Below are 21,527 nucleotides of genomic sequence, written 5' to 3'. Positions count from 1 at the left end.
TTTTTTCTACTGTGTTATTGACTTGTTAATTGTTTACTCCATGTGTAACTCTGTATTGTCTGTTCACACTGCTATGCTTTATCTTGGCCAGGTCGCATTTGTAAATGAGAACTTGTTCTCAACTAGCCTACCTGGTTAAATAATGGTGAAATAAAAAAAATAAAAAAAATAGTAGGCCCTCTTTCCCCCCTCCTCTCTCTAGTAGGCCCTTTTTCTCCCCTCTCCTGTCTCTCTCCCTCTAGTAGGCCCTCTTTCTCCCCTCTCCTGTCTCTCTCCCTCTAGTAGGCCCTCTTTCTCCCCTCTCCTGTCTCTCTCCCTCTAGTAGGACCTCTTTCCCCCCTCTCCTGTCTCTCTCCCTCTAGTAGGACCTCTTTCTCCCCTCTCCTGTCTCTCTCCCTCTAGTAGGACCTCTTTCCCCCTTCCTCCCTCTAGTAGGCCCTCTTTCCCCCCTCTCCTGTCTCTCTCCCTCTAGTAGGACCTCTTTCTCCCCTCTCCTGTCTCTCTCCCTCTAGTAGGACCTCTTTCCCCCCCCTCTTGTCTCTCTCCCTCTAGTAGGACCTCTTTCCCCCTTCCTCTCTCTAGTAGGCCCTCTTTCCCCCCTCCTCTCTCTAGTAGGCCCTCTTTCCCCCTTCCTCTCTCTAGTAGGCCCTCTGCCCCCTCTCCTGTCTCTCCCCCTCTAGTAGGCCCTCTTTCCCCCTCTCCTGTCTCTCTCCCTCTAGTAGGCCCTCTTTCCCCCCTCTCCTGTCTCTCTCCCTCTAGTAGGACCTCTTTCCCCCTTCCTCTCTCTAGTAGGCCCTCTTTCCCCCTCCTCTCTCTAGTAGGCCCTCTTTCCCCCTTCCTCTCTCTAGTAGGCCCTCTGCCCCCCCTCTCCTGTCTCTCCCCCTCTAGTAGGCCCTCTTTCCCCCCTCTCCTGTCTCTCCCCCTCTAGTAGGCCCTCTTTCCCCCTCTCCTGTCTCTCTCCCTCTAGTAGGACCTCTTTCCCCCTTCCTCCCTCTAGTAGGCCCTCTTTCCCCCCTCTCCTGTCTCTCTCCCTCTAGTAGGCCCTCTGCCCCCCCCTCTCCTGTCTCTCCCCCTCTAGTAGGCCCTCTTTCCCCCTCTCCTGTCTCTCTCCCTCTAGTAGGACCTCTTTCCCCCCCCTTCCTCCCTCTAGTAGGCCCTCGTTCCCCCTCTCCTGTCTCTCTCCCTCTAGTAGGCCCTCTTTCTCCCCTCTCCTGTCTCTCTCCCTCTAGTAGGACCTCTTTCCCCCTTCCTCTCTCTTGTAGGCCCTCTTTCCCCCTCTCCTGTCTCTCTCCCTCTAGTAGGCCCTCTTTCCCCCCTCTCCTGTCTCTCTCCCTCTAGTAGGACCTCTTTCTCCCCTCTCCTGTCTCTCTCCCTCTAGTAGGACCTCTTTCCCCCTTCCTCCCTCTAGTAGGCCCTCTTTCCCCCTCTCCTGTCTCTCTCCCTCTAGTAGGGCCTCTTTCCCCCCTCTCCTGTCTCTCTCCCTCTAGTAGGCCCTCTTTCCCCCCCTCTCCTGTCTCTCTCCCTGTCTGTTTGAGCGTCTCTCAGTAAAGACCTGTGTTCTTTCTGTTTTTGTCTCCCCGTAGGTAATGAGTTTGGCCACCCAGATTGGCTGGACTTCCCCAGGAAGGGTAATGGCGAGAGTTATCAGTATGCCAGGCGTCAGTACAACCTGTTAGACCCTGACAACAACCTCCGCTATACACAGCTTTACGCTTTCGACAGAGACATGAACCTCACAGAGGACAAATATGGATGGCTGGCCTCCCAGAAGGTAGGAGACAAGCAGACATTTCATTTGTTTCAACTTAATCATTTTGTTTTTCTCTAGTAGGCCCTCTTTCTCCCCTCTCCTGTCTCTCTAGTAGACCCTCTTTCTCCCCTCTCCTGTCTCTTTCCCCCCTCCTCTCTCTAGTAGGCCCTCTTTCCCCCCTTCTCTCTCTAGTCGGCCCTCTTTCCCCCCTCCTCTCTCTAGTAGGCCCTCTTTCCCCCCTCCTCTATCTAGTAGCCCCTCTTTCCCCCCTCCTCTCTCTTGTAGGGCCTCTTTCTCCCCTCTCCTGTCTCTCTAGTAGGCCCTCTTCCCCCTTCCTCCCTCTAGTAGGCCCTCTTTCTCCCCTCTCCTGTCTCTCTCCCTGGGAGCTAAGACACTGCAATCGTCAACATCATTTCTTGGGATGGTCTCGTCTATCTTAAATTATAAACTGTGTTGTTCGTGCCCTGAATGCTGATTGGCTGACAGCTATGGTATATCAGCCCCTATACAACAGGTATGAAAAAAAAATAGTTATATTTTCTGCTCTAATTACATTGATAAATAGTTTATAATAACAATAACGCACATCGGGGGTTTGTGGTATACGGCCAATATACCACGGCTAAGGGCTGCGTCCAGGCACTCCGCGTTGCATCGTGCCTAAGGATAAACCCACCCACCCCGTGCCTTGCATTGCTTAAATATGTGAGCACTATTACATTTATACTTTACTCATGACTTCTCGATGTTCAAACTCACGTACAAGAAGGCTCTCGTTTCACATCCCATCGCTCCCCCCCAGTTGATAGTCTAACACCTTGCTGCTTTGGAATAAGGCTCTGTAACTCCCTTTCTCATTAATCTTTAGGCTCAGTGATGTCCAGACTGTAGAGGCCACTTGACTCCAGCAGTTTTCCCTCCGTTTTGTGCCGATGCGTATATTTTCAACAAAACATATTTTTAGGAACATAAGATTCACCAACTGAGACATAAACTGAACAAGTTCCACAGACATGTGACTAACAGAACTGGAATAATTTGTCCCTGAACAAGGGGGGATCAAAATCAAAAGTAACAGTCAGTATCTGGTGTGGCCACCAGCTGCATTAAGTACTGCAGTGCATCTCCTCATAGACTGCACCAGATTTGGCAGTTCTTGCTGTGAGATGTTACCCCACTCTTCCACCAAGGCACCTGCAAGTTCCCGGACATTTCTGGGGGGGAATCGCCCTAGTCCTCACCCTCCGATCCAACAGGTCCCAGACGTGCTCAATTGGATTGAGATCCGGGCTCTTCGCTGGCCATTGCAGAACACTGACATTCCTGTCTTGCGGGAAATCACATAATTGCTATCACAATTATATATTCTCTTTCCTCTCATTCTTCCACCCTCCTCTTCTTCTTCTCTCCTTCAGGTGTTGATGACCACAGCGGACGAAAAGGATAAAGTGATCGTGTTTGAAAGAGCCAACGTTATGTTTGTTTTCAACTTCCACCCCAGTAACAGCTACAGTGACTACCGCATAGCAGCCGGGACGAACGGGAGGTATCCTTTATTACTGAGGGACGCTGGGACATGTACACACACACACACACGCTGGGACACCACACACACACAAAATTTGATAAACTTATAACCTCACATTTGAGAAAATGACCCTTGAATATTTTTGGTACCTACTGGAGAGATCTTTTGTCTCCGCCCATTCAGCATCGTTCACACCCTCTAAAGCCTTTAGCCCCGCCCATTCAATATCGTTCACACCCTCTTAAGCCTTTAGCCCTGCCCAATCCCCATTGTTCACGCCCTCTTAAGCCTTTAGCCCCACCCATTCAGCATCGTTCACACCCTCTTAAGCCTTTAGCCCCGCCCATTCAGCATCGTTCACACCCTCTTAAGCCTTTAGCTCCGCCCATCTCTTTACATGTGAGGCCATGTGCTAAACAGAGTGAGTACGGTAGCGTAGTAAACAACCAAAGGTTTCAAGACTAAATTCTGGTTTATACCACGTCGATCAACAGCTGTCGCAGTGACATCATCAACATTCTATTGTCATCATGACATCAATCTTGTCGTTATGAAAAAGTATGAACACACAAACTACAGTCTGTATGACATCACCAACTACAGTCGTTATGACATCACCAACTACAGTCTGTATGACATCACCAACTACAGTCTGTATGACATCAGCGTCCTGGTGTTTCAAAATAGCATAACTGCTGTATTTTAACACCAATAACGCCAATCCAACATAGGTGGGAACTCCTTCAAGAACTGTTGGAAAGCATTCCGGGTTGAACTGGTTGAGAGAATGCCAAGAGTGTCATCAAGGCAAAAGGTGGCTCCTTTTGAAGAATGTAAAATATATTTTGTTTTGTTTAACACTTTTTTTTTTGGTTACTACATGATTCCATATGTGTTATAACATAGTTTTTATGACTTCACTTTAATACACTGTTGCTGTTAGCAACAGCATTAGCTGAGTTGGGATCTCTACATCTCACTTCATCAGTAGTTCTACTGTAAGCAACAGCATTATAGGGGGAGTGGGGGGAGGGAGAGATAGAGAAGATGCTTCTCATTGACACAGTGAGGTGACTATTGAAGATGCTTCTCATTGACACAGTGAGGTGACTAGAGAAGATGCTTCTCATTGACACAGTGAGGTGACTAGAGAAGATGCTTCTCATTGACACAGTGAGGTGACTAGAGAAGATGCTTCTCATTGACACAGTGAGGTGACTAGAGAAGATGCTTCTCATTGACACAGTGAGGTGACTAGAGAAGATGCTTCTCATTGACACAGTGAGGTGACTACTGAAGATGCTTCTCATTGACACAGTGAGGTGACTAGAGAAGATGCTTCTCATTGACACGGTGAGGTGACTACTGAAGATGATTCTCATTGACACGGTGAGGTGACTAGAGAAGATGCTTCTCATTGACACAGTGAGGTGACTACTGAAGATGCTTTTCATTGACACAGTGAGGTGACTAGAGAAGATACTTCTCATTGACACAGTGAGGTGACTAGAGAAGATGCTTCTCATTGACACAGTGTGGTGACTAGAGAAGATGCTTCTCATTGACACAGTGAGGTGACTAGAGAAGATGCTTCTCATTGACACAGTGAGGTGACTAGAGAAGATGCTTCTCATTGACACAGTGAGGTGACTAGAGAAGATGCTTCTCATTGACACAGTGAGGTGACTAGAGAAGATGCTTCTCATTGACACAGTGTGGTGACTAGAGAAGATGCTTCTCATTGACACAGTGTGGTGACTAGAGAAGATGCTTCTCATTGACACAGTGAGGTGACTAGAGAAGATGCTTCTCATTGACACAGTGAGGTGACTAGAGAAGATGCTTCTCATTGACACAGTGAGGTGACTAGAGAAGATTCTTCTCATTGACACAGTGAGGTGACTACTGAAGATGCTTCTCATTGACACAGTGAGGTGACTACTGAAGATGCTTCTCATTGACACAGTGAGGTGACTAGAGAAGATGCTTCTCATTGACACAGTGAGGTGACTAGAGAAGATGCTTCTCATTGACACAGTGAGGTGACTAGAGAAGATGCTTCTCATTGACACAGTGAGGTGACTAGAGAAGATTCTTCTCATTGACACAGTGAGGTGACTACTGAAGATGCTTCTCATTGACACAGTGAGATGACTAGAGAAGATTCTTCTCATTGACACAGTGTGGTGACTAGAGAAGATGCTTCTCATTGACACAGTGAGATGACTAGAGAAGATGCTTCTCATTGACACAGTGAGGTGACTAGAGAAGATGCTTCTCATTGACACAGTGAGGTGACTACTGAAGATGCTTCTCATTGACACAGTGAGGTGACTACTGAAGATGCTTCTCATTGACACAGTGAGGTGACTAGAGAAGATGCTTCTCATTGACACAGTGAGGTGACTACTGAAGATGCTTCTCATTGACACAGTGAGGTGACTAGAGAAGATGCTTCTCATTGACACAGTGAGGTGACTACTGAAGATGCTTCTCATTGACACAGTGAGGTGACTAGAGAAGATGCTTCTCATTGACACAGTGAGGTGACTACTGAAGATGCTTCTCATTGACACAGTGAGGTGACTAGAGAAGATGCTTCTCATTGACACAGTGAGGTGACTACTGAAGATGCTTCTCATTGACACAGTGAGGTGACTACTGAAGATGCTTCTCATTGACACAGTGAGGTGACTAGAGAAGATGCTTCTCATTGACACAGTGAGGTGACTACTGAAGATGCTTCTCATTGACACAGTGAGGTGACTAGAGAAGATGCTTCTCATTGACACAGTGAGGTGACTAGAGAAGATTCTTCTCATTGACACAGTGAGGTGACTAGAGAAGATGCTTCTCATTGACACAGTGAGGTGACTAGAGAAGATACTTCTCATTGACACAGTGAGGTGACTACTGAAGATGCTTCTCATTGACACAGTGAGGTGACTACTGAAGATGCTTCTCATTGACACAGTGAGGTGACTAGAGAAGATGCTTCTCATTGACACAGTGAGGTGACTACTGAAGATGCTTCTCATTGACACAGTGAGGTGACTACTGAAGATGCTTCTCATTGACACAGTGAGGTGACTACTGAAGATGCTTCTCATTGACACAGTGAGGTGACTAGAGAAGATGCTTCTCATTGACACAGTGAGGTGACTAGAGAAGATGCTTCTCATTGACACAGTGTGGTGACTAGAGAAGATGCTTCTCATTGACACAGTGTGGTGACTAGAGAAGATGCTTCTCATTGACACAGTGAGGTGACTAGAGAAGATGCTTCTCATTGACACAGTGAGGTGACTAGAGAAGATGCTTCTCATTGACACAGTGAGGTGACTAGAGAAGATGCTTCTCATTGACACAGTGAGGTGACTAGAGAAGATGCTTCTCATTGACACAGTGTGGTGACTAGAGAAGATGCTTCTCATTGACACAGTGTGGTGACTAGAGAAGATGCTTCTCATTGACACAGTGAGGTGACTAGAGAAGATGCTTCTCATTGACACAGTTGACAGAGAAGATGCTTCTCATTGACACAGTGACTAGAGAAGATGCTTCTCATTGACACAGTGAGGTGACTAGAGAAGATGCTTCTCATTGACACAGTGAGGTGACTAGAGAAGATGCTTCTCATTGACACAGTGAGGTGACTAGAGAAGATGCTTCTCATTGACACAGTGAGGTGACTAGAGAAGATGCTTCTCATTGACACAGTGAGGTGACTACTGAAGATGCTTCTCATTGACACAGTGAGGTGACTACTGAAGATGCTTCTCATTGACACAGTGAGGTGACTAGAGAAGATGCTTCTCATTGACACAGTGAGGTGACTACTGAAGATGCTTCTCATTGACACAGTGAGGTGACTAGAGAAGATGCTTCTCATTGACACAGTGAGGTGACTACTGAAGATGCTTCTCATTGACACAGTGAGGTGACTAGAGAAGATGCTTCTCATTGACACAGTGAGGTGACTACTGAAGATGCTTCTCATTGACACAGTGAGGTGACTAGAGAAGATACTTCTCATTGACACAGTGAGGTGACTAGAGAAGATTCTTCTCATTGACACAGTGAGGTGACTAGAGAAGATGCTTCTCATTGACACAGTGAGGTGACTAGAGAAGATACTTCTCATTGACACAGTGAGGTGACTAGAGAAGATTCTTCTCATTGACACAGTGAGGTGACTAGAGAAGATGCTTCTCATTGACACAGTGAGATGACTACTGAAGATGCTTCTCATTGACACAGTGAGGTGACTAGAGAAGATGCTTCTCATTGACACAGTGAGGTGACTAGAGAAGATGCTTCTCATTGACACAGTGAGGTGACTAGAGAAGATGCTTCTCATTGACACAGTGAGGTGACTAGAGAAGATGCTTCTCATTGACACAGTGTGGTGACTAGAGAAGATGCTTCTCATTGACACAGTGAGGTGACTAGAGAAGATGCTTCTCATTGACACAGTGAGGTGACTACTGAAGATTCTTCTCATTGACACAGTGAGGTGACTAGAGAAGATGCTTCTCATTGACACAGTGAGGTGACTAGAGAAGATGCTTCTCATTGACACAGTGAGGTGACTACTGAAGATGCTTCTCATTGACACAGTGAGGTGACTAGAGAAGATGCTTCTCATTGACACAGTGTGGTGACTAGAGAAGATGCTTCTCATTGACACAGTGAGGTGACTAGAGAAGATGCTTCTCATTGACACAGTGAGGTGACTAGAGAAGATGCTTCTCATTGACACAGTGAGGTGACTACTGAAGATGCTTCTCATTGACACAGTGAGGTGACTAGAGAAGATGCTTCTCATTGACACAGTGAGGTGACTAGAGAAGATGCTTCTCATTGACACAGTGAGGTGACTAGAGAAGATGCTTCTCATTGACACAGTGAGGTGACTAGAGAAGATGCTTCTCATTGACACAGTGAGGTGACTACTGAAGATGCTTCTCATTGACACAGTGAGGTGACTAGAGAAGATGCTTCTCATTGACACAGTGTGGTGACTAGAGAAGATGCTTCTCATTGACACAGTGAGGTGACTAGAGAAGATGCTTCTCATTGACACAGTGAGGTGACTAGAGAAGATGCTTCTCATTGACACAGTGAGGTGACTACTGAAGATGCTTCTCATTGACACAGTGAGGTGACTAGAGAAGATGCTTCTCATTGACACAGTGAGGTGACTAGAGAAGATGCTTCTCATTGACACAGTGAGGTGACTAGAGAAGATGCTTCTCATTGACACAGTGAGGTGACTAGAGAAGATGCTTTTCATTGACACAGTGAGGTGACTAGAGAAGATTCTTCTCATTGACACAGTGAGGTGACTAGAGAAGATGCTTCTCATTGACACAGTGAGGTGACTAGAGAAGATGGTTCTCATTGACACAGTGAGGTGACTAGAGAAGATGCTTCTCATTGACACAGTGAGGTGACTAGAGAAGATGCTTCTCATTGACACAGTGAGGTGACTAGAGAAGATGCTTCTCATTGACACAGTGAGGTGACTACTGAAGATTATTCTCATTGACACAGTGAGGTGACTAGAGAAGATTCTTCTCATTGACACAGTGAGGTGACTAGAGAAGATTCTTCTCATTGACACAGTGTGGTGACTAGAGAAGATGCTTTTCATTGACACAGTGAGGTGACTAGAGAAGATTCTTCTCATTGACACAGTGAGGTGACTAGAGAAGATTCTTCTCATTGACACAGTGAGGTGACTAGAGAAGATTCTTCTCATTGACACAGTGAGGTGACTAGAGAAGATGCTTCTCATTGACACAGTGAGGTGACTAGAGAAGATTCTTCTCATTGACACAGTGAGGTGACTAGAGAAGATTCTTCTCATTGACACAGTGAGGTGACTAGAGAAGATTCTTCTCATTGACACAGTGAGGTGACTAGAGAAGATTCTTCTCATTGACACAGTGAGGTGACTAGAGAAGATGCTTTTCATTGACACGGTGAGGTGACTAGAGAAGATTCTTCTCATTGACACGGTGAGGTGACTACTGAAGATGGGATGTGCCCTAGGATGCTACCTTTCCAACAGGTTAGTTTGTGACATTTCTGCCCTGCTAGAGCTGCCCCGGTCAACTGTAAGTGCTGTTATTGTGAAGTGGAAACGTCTAGGAGAAACACCGGCTCGGCCGCGAAGTGGTAGGCCACACAAGCTCACAGAACGGGACCGCAGAGTGCTGAAGTGCGTGGCATGTAAAAACCGTCTGTCCTCGGTTGCAACACTCAATACCGAGTTCCAAACTGCCTCTGGAAGTAACGTCAACACAATAACTGTTAGTCGTGAGCTTCATGAAATGGGTTTGCATGGCCGAGCAGCTGCACACAAGCCTAAGACCACCATACGCAATGCCAAGCATCGGATGGAGTGGTGTAAAGCTTGCCACCATTGGACTCTGGAGCAGTGGAAACTCGTTCTCTGGAATGATGAATCACTTCACTATCTGGCAGTACGACGGATTAATCTGGGTTTGGCGGATGCCAGGAGAACGCCACCTGCCCGAGTGCGTAGTGCCAACTGTAGAGTTTGGTGGATGATGAATAATGGTCTGGGGCTGTTTTTCATGGTTCGGGATCCTTAGTTCCAGTGAAGGAAAATCTTAACCCTACAACACACAATGACATTCTAGACGATTCTGTGCTTCCAACTTTGTGGCAACAGTTTGGTGAAGACCCTTTCCTATTCCAGCATGACAATGCCCCGTTCACAAAATGAGGTCCGTACAGAAATGGTTTGTCAAACACCTTTGGGATGAATTGCAATGCCAACTGCGAGTCAGACCTAATTGCCCAACATCAGTGCAGACCTCACTAATGCAGAAGAGTGGAGGCTGTTACAGCAGCAATGTTCCAACATCTAGTGGAAAGCCTTCCCAGGAGAGTGGAGGCTGTTATAGCAGCAATGTTCCAACATCTAGTGGAAAGCCTTCCCAGAAGAGTGGAGGCTGTTATAGCAGCAATGTTCCTACATCTAGTGGAAAGCCTTCCCAGAAGAGTGGAGGCTGTTATAGCAGCAATGTTCCAACATCTAGTGGAAAGCCTTCCCAGAAGAGTGGAGGCTGTTATAGCAGAAATGTTCCAACATCTAGTGGAAAGCCTTCCCAGAAGAGAGGAGGCTGTTATAGCAGCAATGTACCAACATCTAGTGGAAAGCCTTCCCAGAAGAGAGGAGGCTGTTATAGCAGCAAAGGGGGGGACGACCAACTCCATATTAAATGCCCATGATTTTGGAATGAGATGTTCAACGAGCAGGTGTCCACATACTTTTGGTTATGTAGTGTAGGTATATATGGATGGATGGAGGAGGGAGGGATGGATGGATGGATGGAGGAGGGAGGGAGGGATGGATGGAGGAGGGAGGGAGGTATGGATGGAGGAGGGAGGGAGGGAGGGAGGGAGGGAGGGATGGATGGAGGAGGAAGGGATGGAGGAGGGAGGGAGGGAGGGGGAGGGAGGGAGGGATGGATGGAGGAGGGAGGGAGGGATGGATGGAGGAGGGAGGGAGGGATGGATGGAGGAGGGAGGGATGGAGGAGGGAGGGAGGGATGGATGGAGGAGGGAGGGAGGGATGGAGAGATAGCTGAGGAGAGATGGCGGTAGCTCGCTGAGGATCAATCAAATCCCCTGCTGGTGTTTATCGAGACTATTGGTCTCCAGGGGCAACCACTAGGCCAAGGAGCTTTTAGCCAATCGGACTAGACACACACGCGTGCTCACGCACACACACACACCGGGTGGGTCAGTGTAGGAACGTGCTTGGCTCTCGCCTGTGTGTGTTACAGGACTGTAGTAACATGCTACTAACTGCCCATTAGCTGAACTGGTCATTCTAACAGCTCTGTTCAGTAGTCCTGGTTTATCACACACTGTGGTGTCACACACAGACTTCACTAAATCTATTCTCCAAAACTGGCTTCCTGCTGTTTTACCCAGGCTCATATTTACTTTATATTTCCTTTCATCCCGCCGTCTCACAGCAACTCTCGCTCTCTGTCACACACACACACACAGTCACGCACAGACACAAACAGACACGCACACCCTGAGGAGCGAGGAGGTAGGTACTGTAGACTGATAGAGATGTGTAATGGTGTAGATCACAGCAGACGGACGGACGTCGAGACAGACTTGACGGACTGACATCTAGATAGACCTCTTCTTGGTCTGTCTGTCTATCAGAGAAGAATTACACAGGAGGATCTACCAAGATGGAGGGAGGAAGACAGGAGGGAGGAAGAGAGGAGGGAGGGAGGAACGAAGAGAGGGAGGAACGAAGAGAGGGAGGAACGAAGAGAGGGAGGGAGGAAGAGAGGGAGGGAGGAAGAGAGGGAGGGAGGAACGAAGAGAGGGAGGAAGAGAGGAAGGAAGGAAGGAAGGAAGGAAGGAAGGAAGGAAGGAAGGAAGGAAGGAAGGAAGGAAGGAAGAGAGGGAGGGAGGAATGAAGAGGGAGGAAGAGAGGGAGGGAAGAACGAAGAGAGGGAGGAAGAGAGGAAGGAAGGAAGGAAGGAAGGGAGGGTGGAAGGAAGGAAGGAAGGAAGGAAGGAAGGATGGAAGGAAGAGAGGGAGGGAGGAAGGAAGGTAGAGAGGGAGGGAGGAAGGAAGGAAGGAAGAGAGGGAGGAAGGAAGGAAGGAAGGAAGGAAGGAAGGAAGGAGGAAGGAAGAGGGAGGGAGGAAGGAAGAGAGGGAGGGTGGAAGGAAGGAAGAGAGGGAGGGTGGAAGGAAGGAAGAGGGAGGGAGGGGGAGGAAGGTAGAGAGGGAGGGAGGGAGGGAGGGCGAGGGAGGGAGGGAGGGCGAGGGAGGGAGGGAGGGGAGGGGAGGGAGGGAGGGAGGGAGGTAGTGATGGAGGGAGGGAGGGCGAGGAGGGAGGGCGAGGGAGGGAGGGAGGGGGCGGGAGGTAGTGATGGAGGGAGGAAGGAAGGTAGAGAGGGAGGGAGGAAGGAAGGAAGAGAGGGAGGAAGGAAGGAAGAGAGGGAGGGAGGAAGGAAGGAAGGAAGAGAGGGAGGAAGGAAGGAAGGAAGGAAGAGAGGGAGGAAGGAAGGAAGGAAGGAAGAGGAGGAAGGAAGGAAGGAAGAGAGGGAGGAAGGAAGGAAGGAAGAGAGGGAGGGAGGAAGGAAGGAAAGAAGAGTGGGAGGGAGGAAGGAAGGAAGAGAGGAGAGGGTGTCATGTTAACTAGGGGGAGAGAGGGAAACGGTGTCATGTTAACTAGGGAGAGAGAGGGAAACGGTGTCATGTTAACTAGGGAGAGAGAGGGAAACGGTGTCATGTTAACTAGGGAGAGAGAGAGAAACGGTGTCATGTTAACTAGGGAGAGGGAGGGAAACGGTGTCATGTTAACTAGGGAGAGAGAGAGAAACGGTGTCATGTTAACTAGGAGAGAGAGGAAACTGTGTCATGTTAACTAGGGAGAGGGAGGGAAACGGTGTCATGTTAACTAGGGAGAGTGAGGGAAACGGTGTCATGTTAACTAGGGAGAGGGAGGGAAACGGTGTCATGTTAACTAGGGAGAGGGAGGGAAACGGTGTCATGTTAACTAGGGAGAGGGAGGGAAACGGTGTCATGTTAACTAGGGAGAGGGAGGGAAACGGTGTCATGTTAACTAAGGAGAGAGGGAAACGGTGAACTGCAGCTAGAAGACAAAGAGAGAGGGAAACGGTGAACTGCAGCTAGAAGACAAAGAGAGAGGAGAGGAAACTGCAGGCAGAAGGAGAAAACAAGGCAGAGATTTACATTTTGCTGGTTTGTTTTCAGATAGTGGGAGATTCACCCAGAATCAGAGAGGAGGAGGAGGAAGGAAAGAACAGAGGAAGCTTCTACTTGTTCTCTTACATTGTGTGGCAGGTGTCCTCAGAGAGGGAGAGAGAGAGACCAGTCCGTACCATTTCACCAGTGTAACTTCAGCAAGGAATTCAAAAGGCCTCGAGAGGACGAGTGCAGGTAGCTTTGAACGGAACAGCAGGATATTGTCTTGTGTTTGCAGGTTTTAGTAGAAATCCCTCCAGAAGCTCCAATTTCCTTCTGAATCCCCTCTTTTTCTTCCCTCTCTCTCTCTCTCCCTCTGATCTGTTTTCTCTCTCTCTCTGTGTGATCCCTCTCCTAGCAGGTGATAAAGGACAGAGGTGGTATAATCTTTGTTCTAAATTACGAGCCAGGCAGGTTGAGAACAGGGGTAAGGGAAGCATTAATGGCCAGCACACTTTAGCGTGTTTTGTCTTGTCATATCCGGTGTCAACATTCAGTATGTGCCTTAGACCGCTGCGCTCCCGAGTGTATAAGGCACTGCATCTCAGTGCTAGAGGCGTCACTACAGACCCTGGTTCGATTCCAGGCTGTGTCACATCCGGCCGTGATAGGGAGTCCCATAGTACGGCACATGACAGCGTCGTCCGGGGGGGGGGGGAGGCCATCATCATAAATAAGAATGTGTTCTTAGCTGACTTGCCTGGTTAAATAAAGGGTTAAATAAATAAATAAATATATATATGTAATGTTATTAAAGCCAGTTGTTCCCTGAACTGTTTTCTGTAGATAAATCACTGAGGACCCCTAGTGGTGATGACTGGTCACTGACATCTAGAGAGGCAGAGAGTACATCCCAAGGATCTCACCTTTCTCCCAAAGTGTCCACTTCACTGATTTGAAAGGAAATGACTGGTAATACGAAAAATGATGGTCCCACTAAACCAATCCATTGCTTTGAAATGTGTGGTACTTCAAGAGGAAGTGTTCGGGTATGTCATGTTGTGTTGAAGCCAGACTCCATCTCTTGATCTCTGTAGCAGCTGAGGACCCCTAGTGGTGAGGATTGGTCACTGACAGAGGTGTTTGGAAGAGCAGGGGGGTGTATTCATTAGTACACTGTATAAAAAAACATTTTGTAACGGAAATATACAGTACCTGTCAAAAGTTTACAGGCCTACTTATTCCAGGGTTTTTCTTCATTTGTATTATTTTCTACATTGTAGAATAATAGTGAATACATCAACACTATGAAATAATGTAGTAACCTAAAAAGTGTTAAATAAATCCAAATATATTTTAGATTCTTCAAAGTAGCCTTGATGACAGCTTTGCACACTCTTAGCATTCTCTCAACCAGCTTCATGGGGTAGTCACCTGGAATGCATTTCAATTAACATGTGTGCCTTGTTAAAATATAATTTGTGGAATTTATTTCCTTAAAGCGTTTGAGCCAATCAGTTGTGTTGTGACAAGGTAGGGCTGGTATACAGAAGATTGCCCTATTTGGTTAAAGACCAAGTTCATATTCTGGCAAGAACAGCTCAAATAATAAAAATGTTCCCTGGTAGGCTGTCATTGTAAATAAGAATATATACTTAACTGACTTGCCTAGTTAAATAAAGGTCAAATTAAAAAATATTATGTCAAGAACAGATCAAATAAGAAAAGAGAAACGACAGTCCATCATTACTTTAAGACATTAATGTCAGTCAATATGGAACATTTCAAAAACTTTGAAAGTTTCTTCAAGTGCAGTCGCAAAAACCATCAAGCGCTATGATGAATCTGTCTCTCACAGGAAAGGAAGACCCAGATTTACCTGCTGCAGAGGATAAATTCATTAGAGTTACCAGCCTCAGGTTGCAGCCCAAATAAATGCTTCACGGACACATCTCAACATCAACTGTTCAGAGACTGTGTGAATCAGGCCTTCATGGTTGAATTGCTACAAGGAAACTAAACTAAAGAACACAAATAAGAAGAAGGGACTTTCTTGGGTCAAGAAACATGAGCAACGAACAATAGACTGGTGGAAATCTGTCCTTTGGTCTGATGAGTCCAAATGTAATATTTTTGGTTCCAACCGGCGTGTCTTTGTGAAACGCGGTGTGGGTGAACGGATGATCTACGCATGTGTAGTTCTCACTGTGAAGCATGGAGGAGGAGGTGGTGTGATGGTGCTTTGCTGGTGACCCTGTCAGTGATTTATTTAGAATTCAAGGCACACTTAACCAGCATGGCTACCAAAGCATTCTGCAGCGATACGCCATCCCATTCAGTCTCTCGATGTGCAAAACTGATAGACATACCCCAAGCGACTTACAGCTGTCATCGCAGCAAAAGGTGGCGCTACAAAGTATTAACTTAAGGCGGCCAAATAATTTTGCACGCCCAATTTTTCAGTTTTTGATTTGCTAAAAAAGTTTGAAACATCCAATAAATGTCGTTCCACTTCATGATTGTGTCCCACTTGTTGTTGATTCTTCACAAAAAAATACAGTTTTATATCTTTATGTTTGAAGCCTGAAATGTGGCAAAAGGTCGCAAAGTTCAAGGGGGCCGAATTCTTTCGCAAGCCAATGTATAACCCCTGTCTCTGTGGTAGGTATAACCCCTGTCTCTGTGGTAGGAATAACCCTGTCTCTGTGGTAGGTATAACCCCTGTCTCTGTCTCTGTGGTAGGTATAACCCTGTCTCTGTGGTAGGTATAACCCTGTCTCTGTGGTAGGTATAACCCCTGTCTCTGTCTCTGTGGTAGGTATAACCCTGTCTCTGTGGTAGGTATAACCCCTGTCTATGTGGTAGGTATAACTCCTGTCTCTGTCTCTGTGGTAGGTATAACTTCTGTCTCTGTGGTAGGGAATGGGATATTATACACTGCTCAAAAAAATAAAGGGAACACTTAAACAACACAATGTAACTCCAAGTCAATCACACTTCTGTGAAATCAAACTGTCCACTTAGGAAGCAACACTGATTGACAATACATTTCACATGCTGTTGTGCAAATGGAATAGACAACAGGTGGTAATTATAGGCAATTAGCAACACACCCCCAATAAAGGAGTGGTTCTGCAGGAGATAACCTCTCAGTTCCTATGCTTCCTGGCTGATGTTTTGGTCACTTTTGAATGCTGGCGGTGCTTTCACTCTAGTGGTAGCATGAGACGGAGTCTACAACCCACACAAGTGGCTCAGATAGTGCAGCTCATCCAGGATGACACATCAATGCGAGCTGTGGCAAGAAGGTTTGCTGTGTCTGTCAGCGTAGTGTCCAGAGCATGGAGGCGCTACCAGGAGACAGGCCAGTACATCAGGAGACGTGGAGGAGGCCGTAGGAGGGCAACAACCCAGCAGCAGGACCGCTACCTCCGCCTTTGTGCAAGGAGGAGCACTGCCAGAGCCCTGCAAAATGACCTCCATGTGTCTGCTCAAACGGTCAGAAACAGACTCCATCAGGGTGGTATGAGGGCCCGACGACCACAGGTGGGGGTTGTGCTTACAGCCCAACACCGTGCAGGACCTTTGGCATTTGCCAGAGAACACCAAGATTGGCAAATTCGCAACTGGCGCCCTGTGCTCTTCACAGATGAAAGCAGGTTCACCCTGAGCATATGTGACAGACGTGACAGTCTGGAGACGCCGTGGAGAACATTCTGCTGCTTGCAACATCCTCCAGCATGAACGGTTTGGCGGTGGGTCAGTCATGGTGTGGGGTGGCATTTCTTTGGGGGGCCACACAGCCCTCCATGTGCTCGCCAGAGGTAGCCTGACTGCCATTAGGTACCGAGATGAGATCCTCAGACCCCTTGTGAGACCATATGCTGGTGCGGTTGGCCCTGGGTTCCTCCTTATGCAAGACAATGCAAGACCTCATGTGGCTGGAGTGTGTCAGCAGTTCCTGCAAGAGGAAGGCCAAATCCAGACCTCCATGGGTTGATAAATTTGATTTCCATAGATCATTTTTGTGTGATTTTGTTGTCAGCACATTCAACTATGTAAAGAAATAAGTATTGAATAAGAATATTTCATTCATTCAGATCTAGGATGTGTTATTTTAGTGTTCCCTTTATTTTTTTGAGCAGTGTAGATATATATACACGCCTGTGGTTGTGTTGATGTTTAACAGTCTGTCTGTCTGGGTGGTGAATTACTGTAATGGGGTCTTAGTATTTATTAAGGATCCCCATTAGTTCCTGTACACATTTTAATGGACCTAAATGTTTGTAATTTTTCTGGCCTGCACATTGATTTTGACAAACAAATCAGTCATAACAACTACCTTTGCTGATGACTTTCTGTCAACCCCTGCATCCATCCCTACCTATCCATCCATCCATCCATCCATACCTACCTATCCATCCATCCATCTGTCCATCCATCCCTCCATCCCTACCTATCCATCCCTACCTATCCATCCCTATCCATCCATCCCTACCTATCCATCCCTACCCATCCATCCCTACCCATCCATCCCTACCTATCCATCCCTATCCATCCATCCCTACCTATCCATCCCTACCCATCCATCCCTACCTATCCATCCCTACCTATCCATCCCTATCCATCCATCCCTACCTATCCATCCCTACCCATCCATACCTACCTATCCATCCATCCATCTGTCCATCCATCCCTCCATCCCTACCTATCCATCCATACCTACCTATCCATCTCTATCCATCCCTACCTATCCATCCCTACCTATCCATCCCTATCCATCCATCCCTACCTATCCATCCCTACCTATCCATCCCTATCCATCCATCCCTACCCATCCATCCCTACCTATCCATCCCTACCTCCATCCATCCCTATCCATCCATCCCTACCTATCCATCCCTACCTATCCATCCCTATCCATCCATCCCTACCTATCCATCTCTATCCATCCATCCCTACCTATCCATCTCTATCCATCCATCCCTACCTATCCATCCATCCACTACCTATCCATCTACCATCCATCCCTATCCATCCATCCCTATCCATCCATCTCTTCCTATCCATCCCTACCTATCCATCCCTATCCATCCATCCCTATCCTCCATCCCTCCTATATCCATCCATCCATCCATCCTATCCTATCCATCCCTATCCATCCATCCCTATCCATCCATCCATCCCCTACCTATATCCATCCCCCTATCCATCCTATCCATCCCCTATCCATCCATCTCTATCCTATCCATCCCTACCTATCATCCCTCCCTATCCATCCCTACCTATCCATCCCTATCCATCCATCCCTATCCATCCATCTATCCATCCCTATCCATCCCTATCCATCCATCCCTACCTATCCATCCCTACCTATCCATCCATCCCTACCTATCCATCCATCCTATCCCTCCATCCATCCCTATCCATCCATCTACCTCCATCCTATCCATCCCTATCCATCCATCCATCCTACCTATCCATCCCTATCCATCCATCCCTATCCATCCATCCCTACCTATCCATCCCTATCCATCCATCCCTACCTATCCATCCCTATCCATCCATCCCTATCCATCCATCTCTTCCTATCCATCCCTACCTATCCTTCCCTTTCCATCCATCACTACCTATCCATCCATCACTACCTATCCATCCCTATCCATCCATCCCTATCCATCCATCCCTACCTATCCATCCCTACCTATCCATCCCTTTCCATCCATCCCTACCTATCCATCCATCCCTACCTATCCATCCCTATCCATCCATCCCTACCTATCCATCCCTATCCATCCATCCCTATCCATCCCTACCTATCCATCCCTCACCTATCCATCCATCCCTACCTATCCATCCCTCCATCCTATCCATCCCTATCCTATCCATCCCTACCTATCCATCCCTACCTATCCATCCCCTTCCTATCCATCCCTACCTATCCATCCCTATCCATCCCATCCTATCCATCCATCCCTCCCTATCCATCCCTACCTCCATCCTATCCCATCCCTATCCATCCATCCCTACCTATCCATCCCTATCCATATCCCTCCCTATCCTATCCATCCCTACCTATCCATCCCTATCCCTATCCATCCCTATCCATCCATCCCTACCTATCCATCCCTATCCATCCCTACCTATCCATCCCTATCCATCCATCCCTATCCATCCATCCCTACCTATCCATCCCTATCCATCCATCCCTACCTATCCATCCCTACCTATCCATCCATCCCTATCCATCCATCTCCTCCTATCCATCCCTACCTATCCATCACCTATCCATCCATCACTACCTATCCATCCCTACCTATCCATCCTATCCATCCATCCCTACCTATCCATCCTATCCTATCCATCCCCCTATCCATCCATCCCTTCCTATCCATCCCTATCCACCTATCCATCCCTTCCATCCATCCCTATCCTATCCATCCTATCCATCCATCCCTACCTATCCATCCCTATCCATCCATCCCTCCTATCCATCCCTATCCTATCCATCCCCCTATCCATCCTATCCCTATCATCCATCCCTGCCTATCCATCCGTCCTCTATCCATCCCTATCCTCCATCCATCCCTGCCTATCCGTCCTATCCATCCCTATCCATCCATATCCTATCCATCCCTACCTATCCATCCCTATCCATCCCTGCCTCCATCCATCCGTCCCTATCCATCCATCTATCCATCCTATCCATCCATCCCTACCTATCCATCCCTATCCATCCATCCCTACCTATCCATCCCTATCCTATCCATCCCTATCCCTATCCATCCCTATCCATCCCTACCTATCCATCCATCCCTATCCATCTCTATCCATCCCTGCCTATCCATCCCTACCTATCCATCCCTATCCATCCATCCCTATCCATCCGTCCCTACCTATCCATCCCTATATCCATCCATCCTATCCATCCTATCCATCCCTATCCATCCATCCCTATCCATCCATCCCTACCTATCCATCCCTATCCATCCATCCTATCCATCCTATCCATCCATCCCTCCATCCCTCCATCCATCCCTATCCATCCATCCCTACCTATCCATCCTATCCATATCCCTCCATCCATCCCTCCTATCCATCCATCCCTATCCATCCATCCCCCTCCATCCATCCATCCCTACCTATCCATCCCCCTATATCCTATCCATCCATCCCTATCCTATCCATCCCTATCCTATCCATCCCTATCCATCCCTATCCATCCATCCTATCCATCCATCCCTACCTATCCATCCCTACCTATCCATCCCTATATCCATCCATCCCTATCCTATCCATCCCTACCTATCCATCCCTATCCTATCCATCCCCCATCCATCCCTACCTATCCATCCCTATCCTCCATCCCCATCCATCCCTACCTATCCATCCTATCCATCCATCCCTACCTATCCATCCCTATCCCATCCATCCCTATCCATCCATCCCTATCCATCCTATCCATCCCTATCCTATCCATCCCTGCCATCCCTATCTGCCTATCCATCCCCCTATCCATATCCATCCGTCCTACTGCCTATCCCGTCCTATCATCCATCCCTACCTATCCATCCTATCCTATCCATCCATCCCTGCCTGTCCGTCCCTATCCATCGTCTATCCTATCCATCCGTCCGTCCATCCATCCCCCTCCCTGCCTGTATCCATCCCTATCCATCCATCCCTACCTATCCATCCCTGCCTATCCATCCTACCTATCCATCCCTCCATCCCTATACCTATCCATCCCTATCCATCCATCCCTACCTATCCATCCTACCTATCCATCTACCTATCCATCCATCCCTACCTATCCATCTCCATCCCTACCTATCCATCCTATCCATCCTACCTATATCCATCCCTACCATCCATCATCCATCCCCTATCCATCCATCCCTATCCATCCCTATCCATCCATCCCTACCTATCCTATCCATCCCTACCTATCCATCCCTACCTATCCATCCCTATCCATCCATCCCTACCTATCCATCCCTATCCATCCATCCCTACCTATCCATCCCTATCCATCCATCCCTACCTATCCATCCCTACCTATCCATCCATCTATCCATACCTATCCATCCCTACCTATCCATCCCTACCTATCCATCCCTATCCATCCATCCCTATCCATCCATCCCTACCTATCCATCTCTATCCATCCCTACCTATCCATCCCTACCTATCCATCCCTATCCATCCATCCCTACCTATCCATCCATCCATCCCTCCTATCCATCCATCCTCCCTACCTATCATCCATCCCTACCTATCCATCCCTATCCATCCATCCCTCCCTATCCATCCATCCCCATCCATCCCTATCCATCCATCCCTATCCTGTCCATCCATCCCTATCCTTCCCTATCCATCCCTGCCTATCCATCCTATCCATCCTGCCTCCATCCATCCCTATCCATCCATCCCTGCCTATGTCCGTCCCATCCCTACCTATCCCATCCCTGCCTGTCCATCCGTCCCTGCCTATCCATCCGTCCCTGCCTATCCGTCCCTATCCATCCC

General features: G+C 47.7%; 1 protein-coding gene across 2 annotated transcripts in view; it reads left to right on the top strand.

Annotated features, from left to right (window-relative positions):
• Positions 1 to 21,527, top strand: part of gbe1a (glucan (1,4-alpha-), branching enzyme 1a) — a 188,667-nt gene that overhangs the window by 144,802 nt on the left and 22,338 nt on the right. For both annotated transcript variants that reach the window (XM_064971318.1, XM_064971317.1), the window contains 2 exons: positions 1,584 to 1,771; positions 3,166 to 3,296. In XM_064971318.1, the coding sequence (XP_064827390.1) occupies positions 1,584 to 1,771; positions 3,166 to 3,296 (319 nt within the window). The remainder of the gene's footprint in view (positions 1 to 1,583; positions 1,772 to 3,165; positions 3,297 to 21,527) is intronic.

This window comes from Oncorhynchus masou, chromosome 8 (assembly GCF_036934945.1).
Source record: "Oncorhynchus masou masou isolate Uvic2021 chromosome 8, UVic_Omas_1.1, whole genome shotgun sequence".
In the NCBI taxonomy this organism is placed as follows: Eukaryota; Metazoa; Chordata; class Actinopteri; order Salmoniformes; family Salmonidae; genus Oncorhynchus; species Oncorhynchus masou.
Note: the sequence above shows the minus strand (reverse complement) of the source record. Positions and strands in the feature narration are given on the sequence as shown.